The sequence below is a fragment of the Oncorhynchus tshawytscha genome, linkage group LG08 (assembly GCF_018296145.1).
Source record: "Oncorhynchus tshawytscha isolate Ot180627B linkage group LG08, Otsh_v2.0, whole genome shotgun sequence".
NCBI classification, from domain to species: domain Eukaryota; kingdom Metazoa; phylum Chordata; class Actinopteri; order Salmoniformes; family Salmonidae; genus Oncorhynchus; species Oncorhynchus tshawytscha.
The window spans coordinates 38,486,258-38,508,073 of record NC_056436.1 but is presented as its reverse complement, the minus strand read 5'-3'; the positions used below and the strand labels follow the sequence as shown (position 1 = coordinate 38,508,073).

Here is a 21,816-nt window from a genome sequence, read left to right as displayed (position 1 = left end):
AGCTAAAGGCTAGAGCTGCCGCTTTCAAGGACGCTTATAAGAAATTCTGCTATGCCCTCAGACGAACCATCAAACAAGCAAAGCGTCAATACAGGATTAAGATTGAATCCTAATACACCAACTCTGACGCTTGTCGGATGTGGCAGGGCTTGTAAACCATTACAGACCACAAAGGAGGGAAACCCCGACAAAGGGAAACCCAGACGCGAGCCTACCAGACGAGCTAAATGCCTTATGCTCGCTTCGAGACAAGCAACAATGAAGCATGCACGAGAGCACCAGCTGTTCTACATGACTGTGATAACGCTCTCGGTAGCCGATGTGAACAAAACCTTAAAACAGGTCAACATTCACAAAGCCCCTGGGCCAAACGGATTTTCAGGACGTGTACTAAAAGCATGCGTGGACCAACTGTCTAGTGTCTTCACTGACATTTTCAACCTCTCCCTGACCGAGTCTGTAATACCTACATGTTTCAAGCAGACCACCATACTCCCTGTGCCCAAGGAATCGAAGGTAACCTGCCTAAATGATTACCGCCCCGTGGCACTCACATCGGTAGCCATGAAGTGCTTTGAAACGCTGGTCATGGCTCACATCAACAGCATCCTCCCGGACACCCTAGACCCACTGCAATTCACACACAACCCCCCCCAACAGATCCACAGATGACGCAAATCGCAATCCACACTGCCCTTTCTCACCTGGACAAAAGGAACACCTATGTGCGAATACTGTTCATTGACTACAGCCCAGCGATCAACACCATAGTGCCCACGAAGCTCATCACTAAGCTAAGGACTCAGGGACTAAACACCTCCCTCTGCAACTGGATCCTGGAATTCCTGATGGGCCGCCCCCAGGTGGTAAGAGTAGGCAACAACACATCTGCCACGCTGATCCTTAACACTGGGGCCCCTCAGGGGTGTGTACTTAGTCCCGTCCTGTATTCCCTGTTCACTCACGACTGCGTGGCCAAGCACACCTCCAACACCATCACTAAGTTTGCTGACGACACAACAGTGGTAGGCCTGATCACCAACAACGATGAGACGGCCTATAGGGAGGAGGTCAGAGAACTGGCAGTGTGGTGCCAGGACAACCTCTCCCTCAATGTGAGCAAGACAAATGAGCTGATCATGGACTACAGGAAAAGGCTGGCCGAAAAGGCCCCCATTAACATGAACGGGGCTGTAGTGGAGCGGGTCGAGAGTTAAGTTCCTTGGTGTCCACATCACCAACAAACTATCATGGTCCAAACATACCAAGACAGTTGTGAAGAGGGCACCTTTCCCCCCTCAGGAAACTGAAAATATTTGGCATGGGTCCCCAGATCCTCAAAAAGTTCTACAGCTGCACCATCGAGAGCATATTGACCGGTTGCATCACAGCCTGGTAAGGCAACTGCTTGGCATCTGACCGTAAGTTGCTACAGAGGGTAGTGCGAACAGCCCAGTACATCACTGGGGGCAAGCTTCCTGAAATCCAGGCTTCCTGAAATCCTATATAATAGGCGCTGTCAGAGGAAAGCCCAGAAAATTGTCAGAGACTCCAGTCACCCAAGTTATAGACCGTTTTCTCTGCTACCGCACGGCAAACAGTACCGGAGTCTAGGACCAAAAGGGTCCTCAACCGCTTCTACCTCCAAGCCATTAGACTGCTTAACAATTCATAAAAATTGCCACTGGACAATTTACACTGACGCCTGCTCTTTGGCTGTTCTTGCCAGAAATGGCCTACCCACTGAAGATCTGGTCAGTCTATACAACACTGGTCAGGCCCTGTCTGGAATACGGTGGAGTGCTGTTAGTTAGATGCAGTACAAAGCAGCAGGCCCAACTAGACCGGGTGCAGAGGGCCTTGAGGATCATCTGGTGGAGCAGTCCAACCACAGCTCCCCTCACTGCAGAGCAGGCTGCATGCAGTGCATCTGGTGAAGGACATGCACACTCTTGACCATCCACTGGATGACCTGTTCCCTCCAAACCACCAGGCTCCTGAGAAACAGCCACAAACTGTCCTGTATAACTGCCCGTACAAACCACCTGCAAAACGCCCCTCTACCCACTGATAGACTGTATAATACCTGCCCTCCAGGACACCTACACCACCCGATGTCACAGGAAGGCCATAAAGATCATCAAGGACAACAACCACCCGAGCCACTGCCTGTTCACCACTGCCTGTTCACCCCGCTATCATCCAGAAGGCGAGGTCAGTACAGGTGCATCAAAGCTGGGACCGAGAGACTGAAAAACAGCTTCTATCTCAAGGCCATCAGACTGTTAAACAGCCATCACTAACATTGAGTGGCTGCTGCCAACACACTGACTCAACTCCAGCCACTTTAATAATGGGAATTGATGGGAAATTATATAAAATATATCACTAGCCACTTTAAACAATGCTACCTAAATATAACGTTTACATTATTTCACTCATGCAATACTCAGTCAATAACGCATCTCTAGTGGGCCATGCTGGTTTGGTTGAAAGAGGACTAAATGACTGCAGATGGGGCATTTACATGGATAGCCCTGCCTCTTTCAGGTGGATGCTTTTCAACCGTTCGCTGCCTGCACCCGCACGCCCGACTAGCATCACCACCCTGGATGGTTCCGACCTAGAATATGTGGACATCTATAAGTACCTAGGTGTCTGGCTAGACTGTAAACTCTCATTCCAGACTCCTATCAAACATCTCCAATCTAAAATCAAATCTAGAGTTGGCTTTCTATTCCGCAACAAAGCCTCCTTCACTCACGCCGCCAAACTTACCCTAGTAAAACTGACTATCCTACCGATCCTCGACTTCGGCGATGTCATCTACAAAATAGCTTCCAATACTCTACTCAGCAAACTGGATGCAGTTTATCACCGTGCCATCCGTTTTGTTACTAAAGCACTTTATACCACCTACCACTGCGACCTGTATGCTCTAGTCGGCTGGTCCTCGCTACATATGCGTCGCCAGACCCACTGGCTCCAGGTCATCTACAAGTCCATGCTAGGTAAAGCTCAGCCTTATCTCAGTTCACTGGTCACGATGGCAACACCCACCCGTAGCACGCACTCCAGCAGGTGTATCTCACTGACCATCCCTAAAGCCAACACCTCATTTGGCCTCCTTTCCTTCCAGTTCTCTGCTGCCTGTGACTGGAACGAATTGCAAAAATCGCTGAAGTTGGAGACTTTTATCTCCCTCACCAACTTTAAACATCTGCTATCTGAGCAGCTAACCGATCGCTGCAGCTGTACATAGTCCATCGGTAAATAGCCCACTCAATTTACCTACCTCATCCCCATACTGTTTTTATTTATTTACTTTTCTGCTCTTTTGCACACCAGTATCTCTACCTGCACATGACCATTTGATCATTTATCACTCGTGTTAATCTGCTAAATTGTAATTATTCACCTACCTCCTCATGCCTTTTGCACACAATGTATATAGACTCTTTTTTTCTACTGTGTTATTGACTTGTTTATTGTTTACTCCATGTGTAACTTTGTGTTGTTGTCTGTTCACACTGCTATGCTTTATCTTGGCCAGGTTGCAGTTGTAAATGACAACTTGTTCTCAACTAGCTTACCTGGTTAAATAAAGGTGAATTCAAATTAAAATAAAAATGGAGGTGTGTGGCGACCAATGAGAGGAGGGCTCCCCTCCAGGTAGGAAGGGAGTCATTTATTTTTTTACTATCAGTGATGCGTTGTGAATCTATAAAATACCATTCAATAATGTCCCAGTATCTTTGATGAGCACACTAATTAAAAGGGTCTGCACTAGGGATATTCAGCTCTTACCCTACGAGGTCCGGAGCCTGCTGGTGTTCTGTTATAGCCGATAATTAATTGCACATACCTGGTGTCCCAGGTCTAAATCAGTCCCTGATTAGAGGGCAACAATGAAAAAGTGGAGCTGGCTGCGAGGTCCAGAGTGGAGTTTGAGGGGTCTACACTTTGATGGCTCAGACTATGTCCGAGATTCAGACATGGCTTGAATGAGAAATTACTTTCTGTAAATAAGAGACAGGATAGACACCAGAAGATGGAATGTGTGTTTCTTTATTTCTCCCAAGTCAATCAGAATAAACCAACCCACGTGGCTATGAGCCAGCCTTCCTCCATGTACTGTGATACACCCAATCTCCAATCCAACTGGAAGTACACTACATGGCCAAAAGTATATGGACACCTGCTCGTCCAACATCTCATTCCAAAATCATGGGCATTTAATATGGAGTTGGTCCCGCCTTTGCCGCTATAACAGCCTCCACTCTTCTGGGAAGGCTTTCTACCAGATGTTGGAACATTGCGCCAGAAAACATGTTTTCCACTGCGCCAGAGTCCAATGGATGCAAGCTTTACATTACTCCAAACCCATTTCATGAAGCTCACGAACAGTTATTATGCTGACGTTGCTTCCAAAGGCAGTTTGGACCAAAGGACAGACAATTTTTACGCGCTTCAGCACTAGGCGGTCCCGTTCTAGGAGCTTTTGTGGCCTACCACTTTGCGGCTGAGCCGTTGTTGCTCCAAGACATTTCCACTTTACAATAACAGCCCTTAACAGTTGACTTGAGCAGCTCTTGCAGGGCAGAAGTTGACAAACTGACTTGTTAGACAGGTGGCAACCTATGATGGTGCCACGTTGAAAGTCACAGATCTTCAAGGCCCATGTTTGTCTATGGAGATTGCTTGGCTGCGTGCTAGATTTTATACACCTGTCAGCAACGGATGTGGCTGAAATGGCCAAATCCACTAATTTGAAGGGGTGTCCACATACATATAGTTTAAGGTTTCCCAGAGCCTACAGGTTTCCTGAACAGCCCAGCTAGTTCCTGAGACAACAATGTCAGATGGCCAGAGCAACACACACACATTCACACAAGTATGTTCCGCAAGCATGCACACTCATTCATAACATGCATGTCTGGGACAAGCAGGCGCAGACAGGCAGGAACGCACACACACAAGCTTGCAGATCAGTCACTCAAAGGGGTGGACACTTGAAGTGGCATGGTGTTAGGTCTCAAAATAAACGCAGCCTTTAGAGGGAGGCAGAGAAACCCTGTCAAGCATACAGGCGTCATCTACATCTCATTAGTACAGTGGCTTCCTCTCATCTGAGCTCATATGAAGATTTGAGATATGTGCAGGTCGGTGCTAATTAAATACAGGAAACAGGGAGAGAAAGCCACAGACTGTTGGGATGCACACCCAGTCTCCCTTCACAGCAGATGAGATCACGGGCCGTTCTCCATGGAAAAGTACATTTAAAATGACAAACGTGTCTGATATTATTTCGCAGTCACTTTTAACCAAAGCGCCTTACAGTTAACACTGTGTGCGTGGGCCGTGCAGGAGTCATTCAAACAACCGGAGGGCCTAATGTGTTTCTGTGTGTGACGCAATGATATGATACAGAGTGAGGAGGTCATGGGAAGAATACATGCTCATGTAAAGGGTCAAATAGTTTCACATTACAGACATAAGAGAAGCACTCCCTGTTGTCAATCATGAAATCAGCACGAAGACAACATTACAGCGGATTGTATGTTCAGGCCAGATTGAGTTTAGCATCAAGCAACAATATGTATATACATTAAAAACCCATTTTTTAAAACTAATTATAGACTGTGTTTACACAGGAAGCCCAATTCTGATATTTTGCCCAATGAGCTGATCGAATTGGTCAAAAGATCAATTAGTGAACAAATATACAAATTGGGCTGCCTGTATGAACGCAGACCTAGACATACGAGTTCAGTCTCATATGCCTCCAGCATTAAATCTGGTTTACATCAAACCCCCCCCAAAAAAAAAAAAATAACGTCACAGATATCAAACTAAAGCTTTCCCTTGTGGAAAAAAGAATCAAAACATTAGGACACAGGGACAGAACGTCTGAAATAGTGGGACTGATGGAATGTTGGGTTTTTGTGTTGATATCCTGGGAGAGAATGGGATGAATAACTATGATAACAGCTCCAAGGCAGATACGGATCTATGTAAGAGACTACAGGGAAAATAGTGGATATGTGATGCGTGTCTGGACCGTTGCACGACCGACCGACACACACGGTTGAGGAAAACCCCACAGCAGGGGTGTATTAACGAGGAACTAAACAGAACAGGGAGGGACCTATTTGAATGTGTCCAATAAACTTTTTCTTCTTGTTTCTGGTTGAGGAAATACTATATATCCCAGGGGGGTTTATGGGTAGTATTATTAGATGTGTTCCATCTTCTTACGGAATGAGAGAACGAGCTGCCTGTCTTCACACGGTCTATCTGACAGGAAGTATAGAAGTCTGGAGTGTGTGAGTCTCACCCGGGTCATACTGCTCAGAGAGGACAGGAGAGAAATGAGCTAAGGAGGAGAGCGGGGAGAGGAGATAAAAGGAGAGAGAGAGAGAGAGAGAGAGAAGGGGAGCAGGCTCGGCCCTGCCACAGACACACTGGACCCTGTGTTAGCATTGCACCGGCAACACAACATGAAACAATCAAAACCAAAAATCAACACACCTAAAAACAGAATGCCTAAAGTCTTCACATGTTATGGGAAGGGTTGTCTGTCTTTCTGTCCGTTTGGTTTACTGACTTAAAACACACGTGGAATTTATTCAAGGAGTCTGTGGAGCTCCAGAGAGATAGCTGGCTATCATAGCTCTCTGTGTTACCTTTTGGCGCGTTAGCCTAGCAGTGAATCCTAGGGGGCCAATCCTAGTGGAGAGCTACGAGGTGTGCTGGCTTTTGCTCTGGACCTACCTATCAGATACTCATGAGAATCTTGTATAGTTGAATTCAGTGTGTTAGAATAGGGCTGGAGCAAAAGAGTGCACCCCCCGGAGCAGAGTTGGCCGCCCCTGTTAAGCTAACGCTTCGTCAGAGTTAGCCGTTCGTCGCTATCAATGGCTCAGATCTGCAGCACCAGTCCTGCGGCAGAGATGTTGTCCCCTCCTCCGGCCGTCTGGTAAACCTCGGTGCACACCAGGACAGGCGCCACACAGATCTCGTAGTCCTCCTCGTCCCAGCAGCTGACGGGCCTGGTCTCCTCTAGAGGGATCCGCTGGCTGCCCTCCTTACTACTCACCGAGAACGACTCGTCCATGATGAGGCGCGCCTTGCTGGGGTCGATGTCTGGCGAGCCACACACGTGGCGGTTGGCGGTGAGCGAGGCCTTGGCCACAGCAGACATGGTGTTCTTCCACTGGGAGCCGCGCGTCACGATCATGGCCTGGAACGCCAGGGTGTGTACGTGGAGCCGGGTCAGCGGCCGGCCTTTGGCACTAGTGGCGTAAGCGCCCATGTCGCTATCCTCATTAGCGTCGCGGTAGCGCTGATTGACCAGGCGGTAGAGCGCCCTCATCTGGTCGAGGACGGTAGCAACGCGAGGGTTAGGGTCAGAGAGCACGGTGATGTTGGAGCCCCTCAGAAGGCTGAGCAGGTTGGGCAGCTCCTGCTCGTTCATCCCCAGAGAGTCGGCGTGGGGCAGGACCAGACGCAGCAGGTCCCCCATTAGACCCTCATCCACGAAGCTGGCCATCTCAAAATGGACGCCCGTACGAGGGGAGGAGGAGAGGAGACTGCCGAGCCGAGAGAGCAGTGCTTCCCGCTCACCTGGAGAGAGAGCGAGATGCTGTTAGAGGGGGAAAGAACTTATCCAAAGTAGTCAAACCAGTCTGACAGCACAAAGGCATGTTCCTGGCCAAAGAAAACACAGCATTGGATACATCCCCACACCCTCCCTATACACACGTGCTTCCTATGCCGGCTGAGTTCTAGAGGCCAGTGTGACTGAGGCAGCAGTGGGAACCAACCCTGCCTTCCCCTCCGCTCTCTTATCCTTCCCTCCGCTACTCTCTCCCTCACAGCAACACAGACCACTATAATACCAACAGTCTGCACATCAACGGGAACCAGCTCTGCTCTGAAAACACCTCCCAATTGGGGAACAAGCTGGCGAACAGGGTGGCAGAGTATCCTCTCACCCCGTTGGAAGGGGAAGCTGTCCATCATCTGGAGCCCGCCCACCACCAGCAGGTCAGGGTGGAAGTCCTGTAGCTTCACCTCAAAGTCCTGAAGCGACGCCAGGTACGGGTTATGGTCATCACTGTGGACTATGTACCTGGACACACACAGGTTAGTGACACAGGGCAAGGGTTATAATGGACTACATCATAGGTTCACAGGTACATGCGCGCACACACACATACACACAATGTGAAGGTCCTGATATGCAACCACACCATGAATAATCTAACTCTGTTCATCTCACACCCTCTAGTATTAACACACACCTGTTGGCTCTGCGGGCGGTGTACTGGCCCCAGGTGGCTCCTGATGGGTACTCCAGGATCAGATGGATATCAGGCTCCTCCACCACATTACCTGCAACTGGAGAGACAGAGGGGGAGGGAGGTGGGTGGGGGATGGCATCAAGGAGGGAGGTGTTACGCATGTACTGTGTGTGTGTACCTGTGATGTGCTGGGACAGTATGTCAGCGAAGTCGGGGCTGAAGCTCCCCCCTAGCAACACGTCGCAGCCCTCGGTTGCCATGCGACCAGCCATCACCGGGGCGTTGCCACCTATGGCCCAGCGGTTGTCGGGCAACTCACGGGATGCCTCGACCAGCTGACTGAACAAGGTGTCATTTATCACAAACCGCCTGAGAGGAGAGAGGGGGTTGAAGGGGTACCAGAAAAAGGAGGGAGGGTTAGAACGTAGAAACTCCACAGCTTTTAAAGTGTTACACAACCAAGCCCAGGAAAACGTTTTAGAAGCGTGTGTGTTAGTGCTTTTTAAGGTCATAAATATATGGTGTAGGGTAGGTTCCATAAGGATAGGTCCTGAGTGGAGGTTTTCCTCTGCGAGAACCAGGTAAATATGGTGTAGGGTAGGTTCTAGAGGTCGACCGATTATGATTTTTCGATACCGATTATTGGAGGACCAAAAAAAGCTGATACCGATTAAAATCGGGAGATTTTTTTATTCATTTATTTGTAATAATGACAATTACAACATGAACTTTACTGAATGAACACTTATTTTAACTTAATATAAATAATATAATACTTACATAAAATCAATTTAGTCTCAAATAAATAATGAAACATGTTCAATTTGGTTTAAATAATACAAAAACACAGTGTTGGAGAAGAAAGTAAAAGTGCAATATGTGCCATGTAAAAAAGCTAACGTTTAAGTTCCTTCCAGAACATGAGAACATATGAAAGCTGGTGGTTCCTTTTAACATGAGTCTTCAATATTCCCAGGTAAGAAGGTTTAGGTTGTAGTTATTATAGGACTATTTTTCTCTATACCATTTGTATTTCATTAACCTTCGACTATTGGATGTTCTTATAGGCACTTTAGTATTACCAGTGTAACAGTATAGCTTCCGTCCCTCTCCTCGCCCCTACCTGGGCTCAAACCAGGAACACATCGACAACAGCCACCCTCGAAGCATCGTTACCCATCGCTCCACAAAAGCCTCAGCCCTTGCAGAGCAAGGGGAACAACTACTTCAAGGTCTCAGATCGTCACCGATTGAAACGCTATTAGCGCACACTCCACTAACTAGCTAGCCATTTCACGTCGGTTACACCAGCCTAATCTCGGGAGTTGATAGGCTTGAAGTCAAACAGCTCAATGCTTGAAGCACAGCGAAGTTCTGCTGGCAAACGCAGGAAAGTGCTGTTTGAATGAATGCTTACGAGCCTGCTGCTGCCTACCACCGCTCAGTCAGACTGCTCTATCAAATATCAAATCATAGACTTAATTGTAACATAACAACACATAGAAATACGAGCCTTATATCATTAATATGGTCAAATCCGGAAACTCATTTAGAAAACAAAACGTTTATTCTTTCAGTAAAATACGGAACCATTCCGTATTTTATCTAACGGGTGGCATCCATAAGTCTAAATATTCCTGTTACATTGTACAACCTTCAATGTTATGTCATAATTACGTAAAATTCTGGCAAATTAGTTCGCAATGAGCCAGGCGGCACAAACTGTTGCATATACCCTGACTTTGCGTGCACAGAACGCAAGAGAAGTGACCATTTTCCTCGTTTAATATTGCCTGTGAGCCTGGATTAAAAAATATACTTCTGTGTATTGATTTTAAGAAAGGCATTGATGTTTATGGTTAGGTACACATTGGTGCAACGACAGTGATTTTTTTCACGAATGCGCTTGTTAAATCACCCGTTTGGTGAAGTAGGCTATGATTCAATGATAAATTAACAGGCACCACATCGATTATATACAACACAGGACAAGCTAGATAAACTAGTGATATTATCAACCATGTGTAGTTAACTAGTGATTATGTTAAGATTGATTGTTGTTTATAAGATACGTTTAATGCTAGCTAGCACCTTACCTTGGCTCCTTGCTGCACTCGCATAACAGGTAGTCAGCCTACCACGCAGTCTCCTCGTGGAGTGCAATGTATTCGGCCATGAATGTGTCCAAAAATGCTGATTACCGATTGTTATGAAAACTTGAAAATCGGCCCTAATTAAAATCGGCCATTCCGGTTAAATCGGTCGACCCTCTAGTAGGCTCCATAAGGATAGGTCCCGAGTGGAGGTTCCTCTGCGAGATCCATGAGTGACATTACAGTGTAGGGTAGGTTCTGTATAGGATAGGTCCCCAGTAGGGGTATTCCCTTGTGAGATCTATGAGTAACATTACAGTGTAGGGTAGGTTCTGTATAGGATAGGTCCCCAGTAGGGGTATTCCCCTATGAGATCTGTAAAAGGGATGAGTCCCAGCTGCAGTGACAGTGAGGCAGTAGAGTGTGTGTGGATTATGAGAAGGTTGCCTATAAATTCTGAAGTAAAGCCACATGCATGGTTAAAAGAAAAGCAATTAGATATTTGAACACTGTTTGCGTTACGTTGCTCAGCAGTAGCACCAAGGAGAAAGGTTGGTTTATGCCCTATGGGGAGAGGGAACCATAACATTATGTGGAATTAGGAAGACAAGTGTGAATAATGTTGGTAATGTGTGTTATCAACAACAGTGATATTTGAGGCGTAACACTGGAATAAGACATTAGATCATCCGTATTCTCCAGTAATACATTTGCAGACACTACAGCATTGGTTCTAATACAAGGTATTAAGAGCTGTGACCAATTAATAGGCACAAATACCATTACCATTCCCTGGAGGAGTGGGTAGCGCTACCTTGGAAAATAGTTAATAGAAAGTGTATATTAGAGACGGGAGTGAAGAAATATTAACACCCTGGACACCGTCGGGAGAGGTTTCGGAAGAATAATTATTGAAATGGCGACAGACGGCCCCCGATTCACACTGTAAAGCGGAGCTAGAGGATTTTAATAAAGCCATGGTGGCACTGAAAGAAGCGCACGAGCATTCTACCAATTCGGCTCAAATATCGGAAACATTTTGCAAACTGGATAAAATTGGGCAACATTTCCCTACTGACGGAAAATTCTAATCAAATAAAGAACTCACAATGACATCATTGAGAAATCGCAAGCTCAATATCCAAGTTTTAATGTTGCCGTTTTATCAACAGAAGAGTATAGAAATTATAGAAATGAAATGAGTAGATTCCTCAGCTGCAAAAAGACAGTACGGGAGTGCATTGATAGAATTTGCACTTCGGCTTTGATGGCAGGTTTGAAACCTGTGATCAAAACGGCAATTTGCGGGGGTAGTGGATGAAATAGAGCAGGATGCTTTGAGTGGAATATAACTCTGCTCACTTTGCAGACGTGCGAGGGGTTAATACGGCCACAGTGAAAGTCACTAACAGTGGTTTCAATGGCCAAGGTAAGACAAAGAAAAGTGGAGAGAAAAAACTAAAGCGTAGGGTGATCGATGTGGGACTAAAACAGGGAGCTATCGGGCATTGGAAGAAAGAGTGTAAGGTGGTCCTGGAACCTGCTGCAGTCGGAGGAAATGCTACTATACAAGTGTTTGCAACAAATCCTCGAGAGCAGCGAGACAGGAACATTTTACATAGCCCCCGTTCGATCAACAGTGGTTCAAAGATAACTTTTTAATAGATGGCAGGGATTAAATATCGCGGATTCCTTGTGATGAGAAATTGGCTAAATTTGCCACAGGGAAAAGTATTTTGGGTTGAAGAATCTAGGCGAAATGCCAGGGGGATGGATTCTAAAGACGTAACAAATTATAACTATCTGGCCAAACACTCCTCGCAAACTCAGAAAACCTTGGGAGGTTTTTAATCTCAAGAGACATTATGCAATTTTATTATGAAATAGATTGACATTTTATGTCGTCTTATTCTAAAATAGATTTCTAGAATGGACGAAAGGGTGGAGGGGACACGAGGAATTAGCACAGGGGTTTACCAAACCTAAAATGAACTTTACATTTTTTTTTTTGTTCATGAACATGGTGGTGCAGTGGTTATGTAGAATCATGGGGAAGAGAGACCTGTGAATCGTTAAGACTCGGTGGCGAGAATGTCACCATGTCTAGTACGTGCTAAATGAACGACCGGGTGTATTAAAACAAACATTTAATGATTGGCGTAAGGACAGTGGTTCCCAGATAGTGCCTGTTCATGTTTTCTTGACCTACGGTTTACCACACCCCAGCACGCTCACACAACTTACCAGTTATGAATATGCGTTAGTGCTGTTGATACTGGGAGATTTATTTTGTGGGGTCTTTTCAATTTGGTATGCAGAATTATGGAAATGTTAGAAATGTTTTTAAAAAGGGTTTTGGAAGGACAGGGAAAGAAAAGGGTGATTAAATATTTGAAAGTCACCTGACTTTCTGGTGAGGCCAGATCAATCTCACTAGAAATGATCGAAACAGGTGGGATTTAATTATAAAAATGAATGAGAAACACCAGTCTCTATTCTATTTTACCATTACTTTATGGGATTTCATTATTTCCTTATGGAGTTTAAGAGTTGTAATTCTAAGTTGATTGGTTATTCAAGTTAGTTTATTTTTGATTTAGCAATGTGAATCATGTGTTTAAAGGGGAAACTACCAGTTCCCTGGGACCCTGGTCTTTGGGTAAATACACTAATGTATTTTGTTCAGTCTGCATAGAGAAGGAAAAATATATGTTAATGACAGTTGACAGTTACTCCAAATGGATTGTGATGTGTATTGCTGATCTCATTGTTGTCTTTGTTTTGATACAAATTTCACCAGATTGAGTCTGCTGGATTGTTGGGATTCCCCAAGTATGTTGTTATGCTTTGATATTTGTCATAGAGATAATGTTAAGAAAATGTGGAATGTAACAATTTGTCATAGTCAATGCTTTTCTGGATTTCCTGAATCAGAATTTCTTGAACTAAACTGTTGTGCTGATCGGTCCTCTCTTGAGGTTATCATGGAAGGTGACGTCAGATCGTGTCTTAATGCATGGTAGGAGTGAGGTATCACTTAATGCATGGTAAGTTTTGAGGTTCACACAAACCCTGTGTGAACCTCAAAACCCTCCTTAACCGGCTGAGCAGAGCAACAAAGGCGTTCAATGCAACAGTGACTTAACACTCCAATCAGAATCCGAGCCATTAATATGGGTACGGGCGGCAGGAGTGCGCCATGAGTCCTGAGACAGCGCATGTGGAGTGAGCATTGTGAGAGATCCCATTCAAACTTCTTTCATGCTCTTGGTGTACTGGTGGGAGAAATGGACGAGAGAATGGTGGTAGCTCAGGTGAGAGACTTGTGTACTTATTTGGATATTGAAAAATCGGGACATTACCAAGGGCCATCAAAGGTGACAGGCAAGAGTTTACATGTGCTGTTGGGAAGATGAACTGTAACGCTATCTGAAGAAGACACACTAGAATGATGAAGTGCCGGGAGAAAGGTGGGGGGGTGTCAACCATGCCTGTTATTGTTTAATTGGGGTATCAGATTTACGGAGAAAAATCTAACAAAATGTATCACAGTTTGAGTTCAGTTTCAAATAAAAATGTTTTAATTAAATGCATTATGAAATATGAATTTTATTATTTTATTACATTTTAATTGAAATTCCAAAGCCAAATACTGAGAACATGCAATTGTCTCCAACACCATAAAACCATCAATAAGAGCACACATGATGGTAGAGACTAATTACTGTGTGCTTATCACTTTATTTACTAAAATATTTATTTTGTGTATATTGATCTGGTCTGTAAGGAACGCATATCTGTGTGTGTGTGTAACCAAATGCCTTTGTAAAGGATCTCAGAATTTGTCCTTTAGTTGTTCATTAACACCGTGCACTAGAAATGTCACAAGACACACACACAGGGGGACTTGGCCACTTACTCTGAGGCGGCTCCCGGGGCAAAGAAGTAAGCGAAGCTCTGTGCCAGCTGATCAGCATTCTCTATGTAGTCATGGTGGAGAGGCTGGCCTGTGGGCGGCAGGCCGATCTTATTCAGCAATGTCACCCCATCCACGATGACGTCAACACAACCCCCTAAACCTGGAGGAAGAGAGAGAAACGGTGAGAACAGTATTTAACTCTACACAATCACAAAGCAACCCCGGAACACAATCACAAAGCAACTGCCCCGCCTGCCTGCCCCAACATTCATACAGAGTGAGAGAGGAATCTCAGAGACACAGAGAGAACATAATTTGATTGCAGTGGCCCCCAGCACAGCCACCTGTTTCCTCCAATCTTCACAAGGTCCTTTGCTGTTTTTCCCACCTAAAGTATGTTAATCTTCCACTGCGCGGTCCCCCGTACTATTGTTTGTACCTGCCTGCCCCAACATTCATACAGAGTGAGAGAGGTAACACTCCCAGTACTCTGACAGATGTACTAAGTGGCAGAGGGGAGTGAGATACAGTTGAAGTCGGAAGTGTACATACACCTTAGCCAAATACATTTCAACTCAGTTTTTCACAAAGAAGGACATGACTAACTAGCGACTAAACTGATGCGCGCACATGATAAAATTGCACTAGGCCCATCTTGGGAGAGCTACCGGGTATGTTAAAGCAGGGCTGGAACAAAAGCCTCAGAACCAAAGTAGCTCTCCAGTACGAGGGTTGGGGTTAGAGCAGGGCAGGTGTGGCTATCTTGATTGAACTATGGACAGCATGTCATCGGTATTGGTTCCAGAGGTTCCATGCTTGAACTAAGTAGCCCTAACCTGGTCCCAGATCTGTTTGTTATTTTGCCTACTCCTAGATTAGGAAAGATTAGGGTTGACCCCAATTAGTCGACTGGTCGAAAGGCTGTTGGTCGACCGAGATTTCTTCAGCCGAACAGTAGCACAAAAAAAAGTATAATGTGTCTGATTTGCACCGGTCTGAGTGGACTGGTCCATTGTGGAGGCCGTGGGGACCATCAGTCTAAGACGTGCTACTGAAATTGTACAGGATTATATTACATAAGAACAATGGTGCAACAATATAAAATATTATTTTATAATAAATGTGCTTTCTTCCGCATTGGATAGTGGGCACTGTCCACGGTTCAGAAACACATCAGTGCGCTGTTGAATTGGCACCTTTTTCAAGACCATGTTGCTATGTGTATAATAGCATAGGAGAATTAAGACAGATCCTGCTTCTGTTGCCTGAGTGTTTATTTAATCTTCTTTGGGTTAGGGGGCAGCATTTTCACTTTTGGATGAATAGCGTGCCCAGAGTGAACTGCCTCCTACTCAATCCCAGATGCTAATATATGCATATTATTATTAGTAGTATTGGAAAGAAAACACTGAAGTTTCTAAAACGGTTTGAATGTCTGTGAGTATAACAGAACTCATATGGCAAGCAAAAACCTGAGAAAAAATCCAAACAGGAAGTGGGAAATCTGAGGTTTGTAGTTTTTGAACGCACCCCTATCGAATACACAGTGGGATATGGGTTATTTTGCACTTCCTACGGCTTCCACTAGATGTCAACCGTCTTTAGAACGTTGTTTCAGGCTGCTCCTGTGAAGGGGGGCCGGATGAGAGCTGTTTGACTAAGGGGTATGCCTGCAGCCTCGTTCTCAGTCACGCGTTTTCACATGAGAGGTATCTCTCGTTCCATTGCTTTTTTACAGACAATGGAATTCTCAGGTTGGAACATTAATGATAAAAAACATCCTAAAGATTGATTCTATACTTAGTTTGACAAGTTTATTCCAACTGTAATATAACCTTTTAAACTTTTTGTCTGACTGGACCAGAACGCGCTTTTGGATTTGTTTACCAAACGCCCTAACAAAATAAGTTATTTGGACATAAATGATGGACATTATCGAACAAAACAAGCATTTATTGTGGAACTGCGATTCCTGGGAGTGCATGCTGATGAAGATCAAAGGTAAGTGAATATTTATAATACTATTTATGACAAATGTTGACTATCCAACATGGCGGATATTTCTCTGGCTGGGTTGGGCTCTGAGCGCCGTTCTCAGGTTATGCTTTTTCCATAAAGTTTTTTTGAAATCTGACACAACGGTTGCATTAAGGAGAGGTGTATCTAAAGTTCCATGCATAACACTTGAATTTTCATCAACATTTATAATGAGTATTTCTGTGAATTCATGTGGCTCTCTGCAATATCACTGCAGGGTTTGGAACTACTGAACATAATACGGCAATGTAAAATAAGATTTTTGGATATAAATATGAACTTTACCGAAAACAACATACACATTACATGAAACATGAAGTCCTATGAGTGTCATCTGATGAAGATCATCAAAGGTTAGTGATTCATTTTCTCTCTATTTGTGCTTTTTGTGACTCCTCTCTTTGGCTGGAAAAATGTCTGGGTTGTTCTTTGAGTTGGTGATGACCTAACATAATAGTTTGTGGAGCTTTCGCTGTAAAGCATTTTTTAAATCCGATACTGTGGCTGGATTAAGGAGAATTGTATCTTTAAAATGGTGCCTAATACTTGTATGTTTGAGAAATTTGATTTATGAGATTTCTGTTGATTTGTATTTGGCGCCCTGCAATTTCATTGGCTGTTGGTGAGGGGTTCCACTAGCAGAACCCCAGTCCTAGACAGGTTTTAATAGCCTACTGATTCCATGAGCACCAGGCCTCATGCAACATGTCAAGTAAACAATTTCACAAATTCAGCTGTTTTTAATCTTTTCTGTATTAAAGGCATTACACTTTCTTCATTATAACAGCCTCTGGTATTATTTACAATTTATTTAGTGTTACATACACACTGTTCCAAATTGTATCAAATCATTAATTCGTTCATGTCATCACACCAGTCATTCATGATTTGAAATGCAATCAAGGATTTTAAGTTTTAAAATAAAAATAGTGAGCCTTGAATAATTAGTTTGAACAATAAAAATGTTCCATTTCAGAAAATGAATAAACGAATGAATGTGGCTTTTGAGTCTTCACTGTATTTATTATATATTTTTTATTTATTTAACTAGGCAAGTCAGTTAAGAACAAGGATAATTGTGGCTTTAGGGGGTAGAATGTACCAGAAAACTGGTCAAACTAATTATAACAGTTACAAAGACAATGCCTTTAGTGGTCTCCAGCTACATTTGATATTCTTTAAAGTAGCCACCCTTTGCCTTTTAATGACAGCTTTGCATTCTCTCAACCAACTTCACCTGAAATGCTTTTCCAACAGTCTTGAAGGAGTTCCCACATATTCGGAGCACTTCTTGGGTGCTTTTCCTTCACTCTGAGGTCCAACTCATCCCAAACCATCTCAATTGGGTTGAGGTTGGGTGATTGGAGGCCAGGCACACTTAACCAGCATGGCTACCACAGCATTCTGCGGCGATACGCCATCCCATCTAGTTTGCACTTAGTGGGACTATCATTTGTTTTTCAACAGGACAATGACCCAACACACCTCCAGGCTGTGTAAGGGCTATTTGACCAAGAAGGAGAGGGATGGAGTGCTGCATCAGAAGACCTGGTCTCCACAAATCACCCGACCTCAACCCAATTGAGATGGTTTGGGATGAGTTGGACCACTGAGTGAAGGAAAAGCAACCAACATGTGTTCAGCATTAGTGGGAACTTCCTTCCGAGGTAAAGTTAGTTTTATATTGGATATTCGGTCCTCTCTTCAATAGCTATTGAACCAAGCATGCCATGACAATGAAAAAAAATTGTATATTCAGAATCAAGGGATGATGGAAAACAATCCACACCATTTTTTAAATTGTAGATTATTTTGAAGATTGAAATCCTCCCAAAACAAAAATATAATAAACAAAAAAAACAAACAAATCTGTGGATTCATCTCCATCCTCCCCTGATTGAGAATATACCATTTTCATTGGCATGGCATGCTTGGTTCAATAGCTATTAATGAAAGAACCGAATATCCCATATAAAACTAACTTTACCTCTGTGCCAAACCGAACCATGTACCTAACGACTCTCTAGAAGGTTTGGTAAACAATACTTTCCTGTGAGTACATTCTGGCTTGTAAAGAACATGTACACAATTTTGCTGGCATTAGTTTCAGGGTGTATTACAGCCTAAATAATCAGACCAAATAATTTGCATTGATTTATTGGCTCATTAGCTAGCTAGCTAATAAGATACATCAACCACAATTGTAAATATGTTTAAATGGTTTTATAAAAAGCTGCTGGTGCTTGCTTGGCCAGATGGTTTTCATACAATCCAAAACCCCATAAAAAGGCAAAAACCACCTGCGTCATTCCTAGTGTGCGGTGCCTTTTCTGTCCTCAGGAAATATCACTTATTTAGTGTAAGATTCCAAAAGGCTTTCAATAAGGGCAGGTGTCCTTTACCTTAACACAAAAATATCGATCTTTAAATGGAATTTTATGCATTTTGAATTGGGATGTGACAAATGGAAGAATAAAAAAATACATCTTAAAAGTTTAAACTGCCATTTTGTTTTAATTTTAACGTTGTTTTTTTAATCATAAAAGTATGCGTTTCACAATTCGGATATGGTCCTGCATATGACCACTAAGGAGGCACAGTCCTGACAACCTAACCAGACAGTGTTTACCTTACTGCTGTCCCCACCCACTCAGCAACAATGGTATTAATGCCATTTTAGGTTCTCTGTTGTCTCTTTCCTCCATGGTCTCAGTTGTCAGTACATGGGACTTCATGTCTCACTTCTCATCAATGTGATCGTTACAGTGATGTGTTTCATAGACGTCCAACAATCTGTTAACGCCACGTATGGTGTTTTCAGAGCTTGCGCTTTGTGTTTGCAGTGCAATTATTGTACAATTTCTCCCTCAGGGCCTTCACAGTTTTTCATCAAAGCATCTTTTAGACTGGTTCTAGATATGCTATTAGGGTATTGATGCTGACATTCTCTACTATTGGCTGCATATCAACTGCAATCATTTGATCATTGTCGCACTGGTGCCATCAAAGGGTTGGGTCTCCCTTTGAGCATTGCACCTGTACTGCAGCACAATTCCACCTCGCAATGTTTGCATTTAATCACCTTCTCATTTAACTTCTCAAAAGTATTGCCATAGAGGACTTCGCTGCTGTCGCTTCCCTAACTCACTATCTGACATTTTTTCCAACTGTTAATGAGCATGACGTGCGGAGCACTTTATATCCGCGGCAAATAAAATAAAGGTTTTCGGTTAGGGATTTTTTTTCCTAAACATTAACCATCCCAAACTCGTTTAAACATCAAAGCTAATTGTTTTTACACTTTTTCCAGTAGATGTTGGCGTTTTCGCCATGTCCCCTGGGGGTCATTCATCAACTTCCACCAGAAATAGAAGCCATAAAAATATTTCAAATTCATCATTTTTTATTTTACCTTTATTTAACTAGGCAAGTCAGTTAAGAACAAATTCTTATTTTCAATGACAGCCTAGGAACAGTGGGTTAACTGCCTGTTCAGGGGCAGAACGACAGATTTGTACCTTGTCAGCTCGGGGGTTTGAACTTGCAACCTTCCGTTTACTAGTCCAACGCTCTAACCACTAGGCTACTCTGCCGCCCCCGCATCATAATGACCATAGTTCAAGTCTCTCATCAATAACTTTTTTTCATGATTACTGTATTTATTATTATTTTATTTAAGATGTGCGTGTCACTAATATCACTTTCCACCCGGTTAGTTTGTTGTAATTCTCCTTTAAGAAAACAACCCCTTCCTACAATAACACCACATTCAGTGTCGTCATTTATTTTGTGCAAAAACGGTGCAAAGTTCAATAAATATAAAACACTCAGTTGTATATTTTTCACGTTGTTAGTCTGTATTTCCCACTCATACATTTCCTCCCTGTTAGGTTAAATTAGAGAAAATTAACAAATGTCTAAATATATTTGATAGAAAAGTTAAAATAGTGTTCACCATTATGCTAACTCAATCAGCTCACTCACAGAGCTATTGCTAATTTACACCTGTAAGGATCCTCCATCCACCCTGTTAGGATTATGCACCTAACCGTTTGGAAAATGTACCAACAAATGTTAAGTGGCCGAGTTTGACTAATATATTTTTCTGAAAGTCTAACGTCCTTTCTCTGGTAGAATACAACAACAAAAATACAAAGATATACTATCCAAAATGCACTGGTTTGTAGGAATGACCCTCCTCTCTGCGCATGAAAGTAAGGACTAAGGTTAGCTGACGTTAGCTAGGTAACTGATGCTAGGCTAGCTTGTCATATAGGATTCTCACCTATCGCCACCCTGGGTCTGGCGTTGTTCATCCCCACTTTGCTTTCAGCCCGCAGTAGGGAGGACAGCACCGTGTCAAGCCTGTTATCTAGTCCTGACTCCCCTGGAGATCGGAACCAGTACGCCAGCAGAACCATTGCGAGGGACGCTGCCGTCCCATACTTCATGAATGAAAACCCGCTTCCTTGCTCCATGGCCAGTGGCTGTGGACTGGCCAGCGGTCCTCCAGGCAACAGCTACGATGAGTCTAGCAAACAAACTGGATTGACAAAACAAGTGTCCCTGGGGAGGCGGTTGTGTTGTTGGTTTCAAGCGTGAATACAGGGTCAGCCCCAGGAAGCTGCGGAGGGGGAGCGACAAGAAAGCGGAAGTAGCTGGCTGAGGCCACGTTTTGGTCAGTGCAATCTGAGATCCTTGGGACGGCCCTACCCTAAACCCTAACCAAAGATGAACTAAGCCTCTCATTGTTCTATCTATGCCCTAACCATAACTATTTAAATGGGCGTCCAAATGACCCCTGATAGTGACGATCCACTGATTATCCATTATACTGGGTTTCCACTAGTTATCAGGGCCAAAGGCAAAATTGGCCATAAAAATAGAAATGCTTTTTGGTCTTGATTTAAGGTTAGCAGTGTTGTTAAGATTAGGGTTTAAAATCCAATTTTAAAGAAACATTTAAGAAATAGGCGGGTTTAGGACTTTTTGGCTGTGGTAACTACTGACGACCATTATATTGACCTGATGCTCTAGTGCCCTCAAACTCGGCTTGTTTTCATTGGTCATCTCTAATCAGGGACTGATTTAGACCTGGCACACTAGGTGATGCAATTCAGTATCAAGTAGAATAGAAAACCAGCAGCCTCCGCACCTAGCAGAGTTGAATAACCCTGCTCTAGTGGCTTCCCAGCCGAAACAGTTCAGAAGAGTTCGTGCATATATTATGACGACGTTTTGTGACGTTTTTGTTTGTTTTGCACCCAGGTAAGGTTGCTTTTTCGGCTGTTCGGGCACGAGCGGAGGAGAATAGTTGGGTCAGGTTTAGTTTTTTTTTCTTCTGGTTATCTTGATCTCTGGCGCCCTCGTGAAGCATCAAAGCGTAAAGCGTAAAGCATCAAACAAGCTCAATGCACATAGTTGGTTTTTATTAAAACACATGAGGTGTGTCTATATATGG

The 21,816-nt window shown here is 43.8% G+C and overlaps 1 protein-coding gene across 1 annotated transcript; it reads right to left on the bottom strand.

Moving 5' to 3' along the window:
• Window positions 1-4,052: 4,052 nt before the first annotated feature.
• Window positions 4,053-21,098, bottom strand: adpgk2 (ADP-dependent glucokinase 2). The gene is made up of 6 exons (XM_024429824.2): window positions 20,641-21,098; window positions 14,319-14,478; window positions 8,485-8,675; window positions 8,307-8,403; window positions 7,998-8,134; window positions 4,053-7,626 (listed from the first exon to the last, which is right to left on the bottom strand). The coding sequence occupies exons 1-6, from the start codon at window positions 20,831-20,833 to the stop codon at window positions 6,923-6,925; spliced, it is 1,482 nt and encodes a 493-aa protein (XP_024285592.1). The 5' UTR covers window positions 20,834-21,098; the 3' UTR covers window positions 4,053-6,922.
• Window positions 21,099-21,816: the final 718 nt, after the last annotated feature.